Source organism: Heterocephalus glaber, unplaced genomic scaffold (assembly GCF_053883595.1).
Source record: "Heterocephalus glaber isolate CG9 unplaced genomic scaffold, H.glaber_assembly_v1.0 deba00001479, whole genome shotgun sequence".
Classification (NCBI taxonomy): Eukaryota; Metazoa; Chordata; class Mammalia; order Rodentia; family Bathyergidae; genus Heterocephalus; species Heterocephalus glaber.
Window position 1 is genome coordinate 13,916,488 of NW_028258316.1, and position 12,645 is coordinate 13,929,132.

At 37.8% G+C, this 12,645-nt stretch overlaps 1 protein-coding gene and 1 pseudogene across 4 annotated transcripts in view; one reads left to right on the plus strand and one right to left on the minus strand.

Annotated features, from left to right (window-relative positions):
* The window catches only part of Cntrl (centriolin), an 80,200-nt gene that overhangs the window by 13,721 nt on the left and 53,834 nt on the right, over positions 1-12,645 (minus strand). For all 4 annotated transcript variants that reach the window (XM_087183276.1, XM_087183275.1, XM_004849461.4 and 1 more), the window contains 7 exons: positions 11,086-11,294; positions 8,617-8,809; positions 5,990-6,120; positions 5,707-5,847; positions 5,479-5,605; positions 3,914-4,078; positions 1,047-1,206 (listed from right to left, as the gene is read on the minus strand). In XM_087183276.1, the coding sequence (XP_087039402.1) occupies positions 1,047-1,206; positions 3,914-4,078; positions 5,479-5,605; positions 5,707-5,847; positions 5,990-6,120; positions 8,617-8,809; positions 11,086-11,294 (1,126 nt within the window). The remainder of the gene's footprint in view (positions 1-1,046; positions 1,207-3,913; positions 4,079-5,478; positions 5,606-5,706; positions 5,848-5,989; positions 6,121-8,616; positions 8,810-11,085; positions 11,295-12,645) is intronic.
* On the plus strand, positions 2,077-2,686 carry LOC106009752 (ubiquitin-conjugating enzyme E2 G1 pseudogene; annotated as a pseudogene).

The window sequence follows — 12,645 nt, forward strand, 5'->3', positions numbered from 1 at the left end:
ACAAAGTATAGTCCATGCTATTAAATGAAACATTTATAAAATGAAACAAATACTATTGACTGAGAAGAAACAACAGACAATTTAAAAAATTGTGTTGGTCTAAATAAATGGTGCTAATAATAAGTTTAATGAAAAAGCTTTTCTAAAAGTACTGTTAATTTGTTAAAAACATTTTAACAAAAACATTTAGTGAAGATCAAGTTCAAAAACATCTACCTCCACATAAAAGAATCAAATAAGCATATTTTATATAGATAAAAATTAATCAAAATAGGAAAATCTTTAAAATGTAGAATGAGATTTATATAACAGTATTTTTGGCTTTTGAAATACAGATATTTAAATATTAATTCTTTGAATTATAAGAATATTTGCTCACTGTAGAACATTTAGAAAATTTAAAAATAGTGTAAGAGAAAGAATGAAAATTTTAAAAAAAAGAATGAAAATATATCATTACTCCAACAGGTAAAGATGATGACTTTAATACTTGAAGTATTTCCTTGAGGAATGTACACACAAACATACATACATACTTTTCTAAACTGGGCTATACTCCATATTTGGTTTTTATCCATTTTTTCACTCTTCTCACGAGCATTTTTGTGTGTCATTAAGTATTAAAAATGCAGCTTTTATTTTGGTAATTTCCTTCCAAATTTTATCATAAATACTGCTGTGATGCACATAAAGGTTCATCCTTTCTTGATGGGTAAAAGTGGGCTCACTGGTTCAACAGATGTGAATTTTAAGGGTTGTAAACCCGGGGTTAGTGTTTCAGTTTGCACTTCAATGCTTAGCATATATGTATCCTTCCATCAGTATACTCTGGTTAGCCATGAATATGATTATTTTGCTTCTAAATAAACTTTATTAAATTCAATAGGAGAAAGTAATACATTCCTTTTACAATGTGCTTTTCTTTGCCTAGTGGCAGTAAGATTAAACCTTAAAAGAACTTTACCTGGTCATTTCCATTTTTCTATAACCTGCAATACATACATTTTCAATCCAAACTTTATATGATTGTTTTTCTTTAAACTTACCAGTTTTATGTTTAGACATCTGCCTTAAAACTACCTGAAGATTTTCATCCTCTTTCTCAATTTCCTGCTTTATAAGTGCAAGCTGAGTTTTCTTTTCACTAATGTGGACATTCAGTTCTCCTTTCTGAAAACTCAGTTCTTCAAGAACTGATTTTACTTCCTGTGTTTAAAAAAGAAAAAGGTATTCCCCCTTATGAAATTATGAATGGAAATTCCTTTAAAATCAATTGTTATTGCTTTACTTCATAAAACTTCTAATGAGTAACAAGCTGATTCTTGCTTTTTTACAAGAACAGGGTTATATTTTGTATACACATATTTCTGTATAAAAGAAGCAATAACAGTCTTTTTTTTTTTGGTACTGGGGATCGAACTCAGATCCTTCCGCTTGCAAGGCAGGCGGCGGAATCACTGAGCTAAATCCCCAGCCCCAACACAGTCTTCATTTAAATGTATACCCAATAGGGCCGGGGATTTAGCTAAGTGGCCCCACGCCTGCCTCGCAAGCACAAGGCCCTGAGTTTGATCTCTGGTACTCAGGGTAAATGTTGGTAGACCCAACATTTACTATTTGCAGAGCAATGTGTTATAGAGAAAAAAGGCTGGTTGAGACATGGTACTTGCCCTCAAGGGGCTTAATACCCCAAGCAGAGGCAAAGCAGGGAAAATGAACATAGTTATGAAAGCTAAGATGCTCTAGGAAACATACAGAGTGCCACTAACGCTAGGATAGCAAATGAAAAAGAGAAGTCCTCTTAGAGAAGGTGGCAAATAGCTAGGCCATGAAAAGTAGGCTAGTGATCTGGCTAGTGACAGAGGCAAAAGGGACTTTTTGGAGAGGAAATAGAATTAAAAAAAGGGCAAGAGGCAGGAAAACCTTGGGTATATCCAGGAAAGTATGAGGGGGGCTCCACGAAAAAGCAGCAGACAGATTTATTGTCTTTCACCACCATGAACTGTTGAACCTCTGCCATGTGCCACTCTGCCTTGGAGCCAGCTGATTATGGACTGAAATCTCTACAAAAACTAACTCAACAAAAATCCAGTGGAAGGCTTTTCAGCAGGTTTAATAGATGACAATGATCTCTACTGGTGGGAAGTCCTTATTATTGGTCCTCCTGATACACTTTATGAAGGTGGTGTTTTTAAGGCTCATCTCACTTTCCCAAAAGATTATCCCCTCCAGCCTCCTAAAGTGAAATTCATTACAGAAATCTGGCACCCCAATGTTGATAAAAATGGTGATGTTTGCATTTCTATTCTTCATGAACCTGGTGAGGATAAGTATGGTTATGAAAAACCAGAGGAACACTGGCTCCCTATCCACACTGTGGAAACCATCATGATTAGTGTCATTTCAATGCTGGTGGACCCTAATGGTGACTCACCTGCTAATGTGGATGCTGCAAAAGAATGGAGGGAAGACAGAAATGGAGAATTTAAAAGGAAAGTTGCCTGCTGTGTAAGAAAAAGCCAAGAAACTGCTTTTGAGTGACATTTATTAAGCAGCTAGAAATTTCACTTATTTCAGGGTCTCCAATTGAGAAACATGGCACTGTTTTCCTGCACTCTACCCACCTATTGCTGGACTTCTGTTGTAACAAGTTGGCAAACACTGGCTGGAACTGGGCTGCAATAAAACATGCCAGTCATCAATGCTGACAAGAGCCTAAGAAGTGCCAACTTTCAGATGATTACACATTTTGAATTCTAATGAACTGTTTTAACCTTCAGGAAGAATTGTAAAGACCTGTACATAGCACAACATGATCCAGATAATATATATACTGTTCATGTACATCCACATACACACCTTGTAAAATAATGCTTTCTTGTAGTAGAATAAGAATCGTGTAAATTCTAAAAGATTTTAGCAGGTTTTCTTTCCTCATTCATTGTTTATCAGTTTTAAAAGACTCCTTAAAGCATGTTAGATGAAAAGCAATTAGGATTAAAAGTTTCCATTTAATTTCCTTTGAACCATTAAGGCTTCATTAAACTCCTTTCACTTTACAAAACTTTTCTATCTTCTTTGTTTTGACACACTCCCTTTTGCTTTTGTCTCTTCTATCTGCCAGAAAGTTCTTAAGTCATTTAGTTCAAATACTGAAATAGTTAATGAGGAGTTACTTGATTTTTAATGATGATGCCAGAGGAGTGGTCATCACTAGGTGCTTTGCCCTTTTTGTATTCTAGTTGCACCCTTGGATTGGATGTAGCAATAACATTTTTTGGCCATTGAGAGCTCTTGATCCCAGTCATCACTGAGAGCTCTTGATCCCAGTCATTATCCCGAGAACTGAAAAAAAAACTGTTGGTTCTAAATTCAGCTTACTGAAATTTACACCAAACAATACCAAATTCTTGTTTGGTTTTATTTTTGCCCTCAATTGTCCAATATTAAGGGTGGATAAATAAAGCATGCATAGCTACTGGTTTTTTACTTCTGGGTTTGCTATTAAAAATGCCATTTGCCCTCACACCCTTCTTAGTCCTTCATATTTCTTTGCCTCTATTCTTCTACACTGCAGATTTTTCCTCACCTATTGTACAAAGAAATTGCGGTGTATATTTTCATGTAATTTGATTTTGGAATTCTGTCACCTTATGTAGTGAGTTCTTCTAAAATACAATTTTGTTCCAATAATTTAAAAAAAAAAAAAAGCAGCAGACAGCACAGCCACATAACATCAAATGGCAACCAGAGAAGGCAATATAGTACAGCACTGTCCTTAAGCATTGTCTTAAGACAACCTATTGGGCCAGAGATTTAGCTCACTGGTTCCACCGCCTGCCTTGCAAGCGCAAGGACCCGAGTTCGATTCCCGGTACCAAAAAAAAAAAAGACAACCTACTGAGACACATACCCTAATGTGACTGCATTTCTCAGCTACTTCTGTTTCTCCCAACTGCAGAGCTTCCTGAAGGTCAGCTTTTGCCTGGGCCATGCTTTCTTGGAGTAGATGCAGCTCCTCTTTTTTGTGCCCTAGCTGCCTGTCCAAGGCAGCCATCTCCTGCTGCTGACTTGTCACCTGAAAAGGGAAGAATGCAAAGTCTGACAAGGCCATACAGCCTTCAGTGCTGGTCTGGATCTCACATATTTAGTCTAGGTAAACAACGTCAGGGAAGTCAGAAGCTAACACTCCAGCCTCAAGAATCAGGGAGCCAAGCTTAGGTGCAAACATGAAATGCCTAAAGAAATATTGAGCTCACGTACTATAAGCATCCCTCAAACCACAGCAGGAATAACAATATGATAATAGTGATTATCCCTCAGGTTACAGTTTTCAAAGAACTTCCATATCTCTACCTTATTCCATTTGAATACAACCTTAGCAACCAAAGTTAGGTAGAGATTTTTTTAATTCATTTTTTAAAATTTAAAAATACAATTTTAAGGGCAATACATAATTGTTTGCAGACAAAGTGGAAAATACAAACATGTGAAAGGAAAAAAGCAAAATACTCAATCTTCCCTTATTAGATGACCACTTTCATACTTCAGTAAAGACTAAAAATACAAATATTTATCAACACATTTAACAGAAATGATCTCAAGTATAAAATGTCTTAAATCTCACTTTTTTACTCAATAATTGCTACAGTTTGAATCTCTTCTGTTTCCCAGCCAAGCGGTGAGCACTTTTCCTCCACCACACACTCCTGCCATTATGTGCCACCATGGGCCCAAAGCAGTAGGCAAGTGATCACAGACTGAAACGTGTAAAACTGTGAGCCAATATAAACCCCTCCTTCCTTTTTTCCTTCCTGTTTTTTTTCTTTCTTTCTTCTCTTTTTCTTTCTTTTCCTTCTTTCCTTCCTTCCTTCCTTCCTTCCTTCCTTCCTTCCCCCCAGCCCCCCACCTCTGTCTCTCTTTGGTGATAGAGACTGGGTCCAGAGGGTACTCTACCACTAAGCTATATCACTAGCCCTTTTTATTTTTTGAGACAGGGTCTTGCTGAGTTGCCCATACAGGGCTCAAACTTGTGATCCTCCTGCCTCACCCTCCCGAGTAGCTGGGATTACAAATATATGCCACCAGCACCCAGCTAAATCTTTTCTTTTGTTTTTCTTTGAGCATGGTCTTGCTGCATAGTTCAGGCTAGTCTTGAATTCACAGCAATTCTCCTGGCTCAGCCTCCTGAATGCTGGAATTATAGGCATGTGCCACCTCACCTGGCTTTAAACCTTTTCTCTCTAAAAGCTGATGATCTCAGGATTTGTCATAGTGACCAAAAGCTGACCAATAATATATTGTACTGAGTTGGGATTCACATTTACGTGGAACTATATACTATGACATCCTCATTTTTTCTTTATTTTGTATTTTCCGATCTTTTCTACATTCAAATATGTACTACTTTTATAATTATGAAATATAAGTAGGTTTTATAATGATGTGGCCTGTCTTTCCAGGCCTTTCTTGCCATACCTGGCTTTTCAGCTTTTCTAGCTCGGACCTTTTGGCCTGAAGAAGGGTCTCGGATTCTTTTAGGACATTCAGGTGGTGATCCTCATTGCGTTCTGCTGTCTCGACATCTCTCCGCAGGTTCTGAAGCCTGCAAAGCACCAATAGTACTGAAGCAGACACTCGGGGAAACTGAAACCCAGAGTTGTCTTCCAGCACCAGCCCTCTGCAGCCTATAGAGGCCTTACTTACTCTTCCATCAGTTCTTCCTTCTTCTTATTTAAACTTTGGAAGTCTGTGTCTTTTGCTGCTATAACTTTGTTTATTTCTTCCAAGATTTCTTCTTGTTTGACTTTGTGCTCCTCCAAATCCTTTGCATCAGCCTGGAGCAATCTAAAACATAGCACTTTGTTCCCCTCTGGCCCTTTGGATTTAGCAACATGCATTATTTATCCTAAACTAATTATTATCCCCTTGAAACCACACTTACCATTCACCTCACTGCATGCCTCAGTGACTTAGGGACCACACCTACCTCAGCTGCTGATCAGCTTTCACAAGGTTAACAGCAGTTTCTTGAGCTCTCTTTTCCAACTCCTCAGCATCGGCCTGGGTTTGCAATAAACTTCTCTTGGCATCAGTGAACTTTTCAACAGCACTTTTTGTCTAGAAAAGAAACTGTCATTAAAAGCAATTCAGCTACAACATCCACTCACCATTACTGGCAGTGTAAACTGGTACAACTCTTTTGGAAAACATTCACTTTGACCCTCCAACTCTCATAAAATAATTCAGAAGTGAAGAACTGTACATAAAAATGTACTGAAATGATACAAAACTTCAAAAATAAAAGATTAAGTGATAGTGCATGAACACATCGGAATACTGTAGAGCCTTTAAAATGATAAAATAACAATATAGTAATATGAAAGAATCTTAAAAACATAAAGCCAAGAAAAATAAATTTAAAATTATATAAGCACCAAAAGAACAACTATATAAAACTACACCTGTATCAACAAAAACAGATAAACAGCCTAAGCACACTCATTTGAAGATGGCAAGACTGCAGATGATCTATTTATTTGAAAATAATCCATAATACTATTGTCATTTGATTATATTAAAATTATCCAATCAAATGGCAATGAAGTGTTTGTTCCACATAGATTCTTTTCTTTTTTTTCTTTTTTCCAGTACCAGGGATCGAACTCAGGACCCTGCACTTGCAAGGCAGCTGTGGTGCCACTGAGCTAAATCCCTGGCCTCCACATAGATTCTTGCTGCACTCTGAGAGGCAGGCGTGGGAACCACTGAGCTAAATCCCCAGCCCAATAATTATTTCCCACTCTTTTTTTTTTGGTACCAGGGATCGAACTTGGGTTCTTGCACTTGTGAGCCAGGCGGTGGAACCACTGAGCTAAATCCCTGGCCCTTCTGTACTCTGATAATATCAATTTAAGTGAAAACTCATTATATGATCATGATTCAATTATAGTTATAATGCCTTTAAAACCTTTAAAGTATTTAAAAATCTTTCTACACAAGATTTAGCAAAAACACTTTTTAAAACACCTTTTTCTGCCTAAAAAAGGTTTAAAACAATGTCATCAAAAGGTCCAAAAGTAAGTCTGGTTTGCACTTGTTTGAACACTGACTCACCTTCAGCCCTACAACTGAAGCTCTGTACTAAAGTTAGAGTAGTCTCTACATTAAATTAAATATTAAACATTAAATAACCTATGAGGATGCAAAAGGGCTGTCAAGCTCCAGAAGAGCTAGAAATTTCACCAGAGTTCACTCTATTTTAGATAGCTGGCTTTGTGTCAGTTAATCAGCAAAGCACTGGACAAAACTCACTAGGAACTACAGAGGCCATACTGCTAAGTAGCCTTCTGTCTTCTCCTGTGTCGGGTTTTAACATGTCTGCCACATTTCTTACAAAATAAGGCTACTTCCTCCTTCATCACCAAGCTGCCTCTCTGAGTCATTTTGGGAAGATGAAGGACAAAGAACTTCTTAGTCCTGGTTCATTTACTACTTGTGCCTACTATCAATGCCACCCATTTTCTCTTTTCCAGTGACAGTTTTTTGCTAACATCTGTTCTCTGGCACAGTAACCTAATGTGACAACAGAAGGAAGTGCTCATGTGAAAAGATTCTTGTTAAAGTCATCACTCACAGAATTTCTTTAGTAACTAAAACCATTCAAGTCAGTTCTTGGGCAACAGGTTTCTATTAGACTCAAGCTGAAATAAAATAGCTCCTTAGGTATTCCATGTGGGCAAGGTACATTTTTTGTTTGTTTTTGTTTTTTTGGTACCAGGGATCGAACTCAGGACCTTGCACTTGCAAGGCAGGCACCGGAACCACTGAGCTAAGTCCCTGGCCCTATTTTTTTTTTTTTTGTACCGGAGATCGAACTCGGGACCTTGCACTTGCACGGCAGGCGCCGGAACCACTGAGCTAAATCCCCAGCCCTGCAAGGTACATTTTTAATCCTGGAATTCTTGTCTAACTAAAAACGCTCCTGGAGAGGCAGAACTTCAAATTGTGACTCTGGGCCAGCCAGAGCCTGAGCTAACATGATCTTACAGGGTTGCCAGGGATGTTTAAACAAAGTGGCATTTATAAATGACCAATATGTTGCCAAGTGGGGAAAAGGAAGCTCCTTTTCCTCTCTAACTTTCTTCGGTATTGTGCTCTAAAGAATAATATTTTCAGACCAAAGATATTCTGTATCATTATCTTCATTATAACTGTAAGAAAAAATGAAGACTTGTCCATGGTAGCTTCATAAGACTCCAACTGGCCTATTTAAAAAATACAGCAGGGCTCAAATTAAAACAAGCAAACCAACAAAAAACAGGATAAGAAAGTAGGGTGTGCTAGGAATGAACTTTAGCAGTATTAAATATACTACTTTCTTTAATGCATACTAAACAGCCTATACATTCTTAGCCTGAATTTACAGATGAAGAAAGCAAAGGTTGAATGACTTGCCCGAATTCTCATGGCTCCTTAACTAGCAGAGTCCATCCTGGAACTCTCTGACTTGGGAGGACTGTGTTATCACCTGTTCTCTTTGTACTCCTTCAGGCAGACAACAGTAAGCTGTCTCACCTGCTGGGAGCCCGTGCTCGAAACCACAACAGGTCATACCTTCTCTTTTGTGCATGAAAGTTCACACTCAGCCTCTGCCAGGAGTCGGTCAGCTTCCCTGAGCTCTGAGCGACGTTTCAGAAGGGTCTTTTCTATACACTCAATTTCATCTACAATATCTTCATGGTGTTTGAGGGATTTTTCTATTTCTAGTTCAGTCATAAGACTCTCAACATTTCCATCAAGGAAGTCCCTAAAAATCATACATACAAGCATTAAAAGATTTTAAATGCAGACAGTATAAATACTTGTAGCCTATTAAAATCATGCATACTGATTTTATAACTTTATATGAGAAGGAACAAGAGCTGTAGTTATATTTGGTTATCTTCAAGGTCAATGTCTACCTTTTTATTAAGCATAGAATGCTAATGCCAATAAATACATAGTATATAACATGTATGATGAGTTCTTTCTCCTTTTAAATTATAATAACAAATATTACTATATTGTCAGCATCTGGCCAAAACAATGTTAATATACTTATCCTTGTAAGTATAAAAATAAAATAAGTTACTATTCCAATGATCATAAATTCCCTTAAAACTGTCCTCAAGGCCCAGTTCACAGTCTGACTCAAAGATTACCTAATTTTGAGATTATTTTCTGCTAGAGTAAAACTATGATAATATTTGAAGTCAAAGAGTATGACATGACTCAATAACTCAAGGCTAACATGACAAAATTATTTGAAAATGGGACTGATTATCCATAACAGCATAAAATATAAAAATATAGCATATTAACAGAGTCTTTTAAATGAGGGGATACAGATATATAATGTTTACCTTCTTATTTGTACATTTCTGTGTTGCCCATATTTCCTAGAATGATCATTTCATTCAAGTTTCATAAGTAGGAAAAGAAATGGTTATTCAACCAACCCTGCTATCTCCCTCAAAAAACCTCATTGCTACTTGGGATGCTGAGGCAGAAGGATCACAAGTTCAAGCTTAGCCTGTGCATCTTAGAGACTTTGTCTCAAAATAAAAATACAAACTGGGGATTTAGCTCAGTGGCGCCCCACCTGCCTAGCAAGCATGAGGTCCTGAGTTCAAGCCCTGGTATCAAAAATAAACAAATAAATAAATAAAAATTAAAAAGGGCTGGGTATATAGTTCAGTGGGTAGAGTGCTTGCCTAGCATTTATGAGGTCTAATCCCCAGCACTGCTAACTCAAAACAGCTCTCTGTCAACATAAATACTCACAAAAATAATAGGTAAATAAGACATAACCATCCTTCCAACCATCAAACATCGACACCAAACCTTCCAAACATCAACATCAAAAGTCTTCTGAGTAAAAAAAAAAAATCTTCTGAGTGGCCCTTGCTTTCCCCTGCCAGGTTAGTCCTATGTCTGTTCCTAGATGGCAATGACCATGTTTCACTTTCTGTGCCTTCCGTAGGCCTCCTCCCCGCCTGGGGTGGTCTGACTTAAGTGACAAAAACTAGACAACTGCCATAATTCATGGACTCTACAGAAGATGGGCCTATACATATCTGGCCTCATCAACAGATACTGCATGCAATATGCCAGGTGCTGGGACCCAGAGATAGGGGCCCAGCTACTGCCCTCAAGGAGCCTGAGTTCCTCACAATAAGTGTGTCAACAGCACTACCCATGAGGTTGCTGACCCCTAGTCTGTGCCTGAGAAGAAAAAGGCTTTGTGTCTTGAAAAACAGGGTGGAGTTAGGGAGTGGGTAGGGAAGGCATTTCAGGCAGAGGACAGCAACTGCGAAAGTGTGGTGGCAGGGGAAAACATGGTGCCTAGAGAGATCAAAGGAAAGTAAGTGGTTCAGACCAAATACTGTGTATGGGAGAGAAGGATAAAAAAGGCAGGTGGAGTTCAGGTTTTGGGCGGTGGTGTATATTCTAGTGGTACTGACAGTCAGTGTGTCTCAGGATGGAGTGGGGATAAGATGTGGAGGCTAGTGTTGAAACTATTACAGTGGGCTAGGACGAAAATGATTAAAGAGCAGGGCAGCTGAGATGACTGACAGAGAAGGACCAGTTCAAGAGCTTTTTGTATACAGAGTCAGCAGGACTAGGAGACCAACTAGATGCCTAGGGGAGTGTGGGGAAGGGAGGAGTTGAGAGCCTTGACATGTTTTTCACTACAGTAAGGGGAGTGGAATCCTGTGTCATTCTCCAAGAGGGTCCACAGGGCATGAAAGAATAGCTACTACTGGCCAAGAGAACTGAGATTTGCACTGTCCAAAATGGTACTCACCACATGGCTACTAAATTTATTCAAATTAGGTTAAATTCTGTCCTTCAGTTCCAATAGCCACATTTCAAGTGCTCAACAGCTACATGTGGCTAGGGGTTACTGTTCTGGACAGTTCTGCTCTAGAATATTTCCAAGATTACAAAAAGTTTAATTAGACAGTGCTGACTCAGGTTATCTTAATGAAATAATATCATATCCATCTGAATTATAAAAATGTAATTGCTAATGATAATTACTTTCGCTGTTGATGCTTCTGGATGGTTCTATGTAATTCTTCTACTTCATGTTCTAATTCTTGCTTCTCTTGCAAAAGACTATCAGTATTATGATGCAATTCTTCCATTTCTTTTTCACACTGCCGCTTGGATGTTCTCACCCGCTGTTCTTCCTGTTGCTTTGATTTTAAATGTTGTATTATGTCTTCTAATTGAGAAACTTCATTCTCCTGAACAAAGAAAAAATGTCACGCTAAACATCAGAGGATGTCTCCCTTCTTTCCAGCCACAAACTGAAATGAACTGTGGTAATGGTAATGTCTATGACCTGAAAACTGATGGTGGTTTCTAAAAATTTAATATGAAAAGAAAATTTACGTCATGGGGCCGGGGATTTAGCTCAGTGGTTCCGGCGCCTGACTCGCAAGCGCAAGGTCACGAGTTCGATCCCTGGTACAAAAAAAAAAAAGAAAATTTACGTCAAGCTGTTTTTTTACTCGCTATAGATGAAATTGACGGACTAATAGAACTTCTTTTTCATCAATACAACCACAGTTGAGAAACATTCACCAAGCCACTTATGGACAAGTTCTGCCTCCAGAGCTCAGCACCTATAGTAGAGACAGATTGAGATCTTTCCCTCCATTAGATGGATGGGAGTGGAGTTACCTGAGAAGGCTGCCCAGAGGAAGAGGTGTTTTGTCTGGGTTTGGAAGAATGAATAAAGGTAACAAACAACGCAGACTGAAGAATTAAATATGTGCAAATGTAGGGAGGTATAAAAGTGCACATGAAATCTCTATAAGCATTTGGGTACTTTTGTAGAGTAAAAGAACCAGTTTAAGAGATTATCAATATGTGTTGAAAAGACAGAATTGCTACAAATTACAACATACATTGAAAATCCACAAGAGAATGTGAGTGATTACCACTGTTAACCATGTATATGCACACAGACCCCCTGAAACTCATCTGACCTAGAAAAATGGGACTGTGACATGGGACCAGGTGTCCTAGTCCCTTATCTGCCCTTTGATCTGTTGAGGGCTTTGAGTTTGAAAGAGGAGTTTGAATGCAGTTTCATTGTTTTAGAATCAAAATATGAGAAAATCATCTAGTAAGTAGGAAGTAATCATTTCTTGAAATCTTGCCTAAAAGAATATGAAACACAGTAAGAATTTATACAGTTAATTATAGTATCTACAAATAAAGAAATAGTGTGTAATTATTAAAACACTGTTTAACAACATTTGTAAAGTCATGGGGAAATGCTTGTAACATTCAGGGAGAAAACAAAATGGATGTACAAAAATAGCTATGAAAATAAATTAATAATAATAATAAAAAAATCCAACCACCCAGAGATAATTCCCACCAAAACTTGTTGCATGATGTTTATGTGTGTGTACATACTGTATGTGTGAGTACATACACATATACACAAGTGTATAAGCATAGGCACTAATATATGAATATATCTATATATAATATAGCACCTATCAATACAAAAATATATGAAAATGGTTAATATTTGGACAGTATTTCTGTTATAAAATGGCTAAATTAGGTTTCAGACTGGCC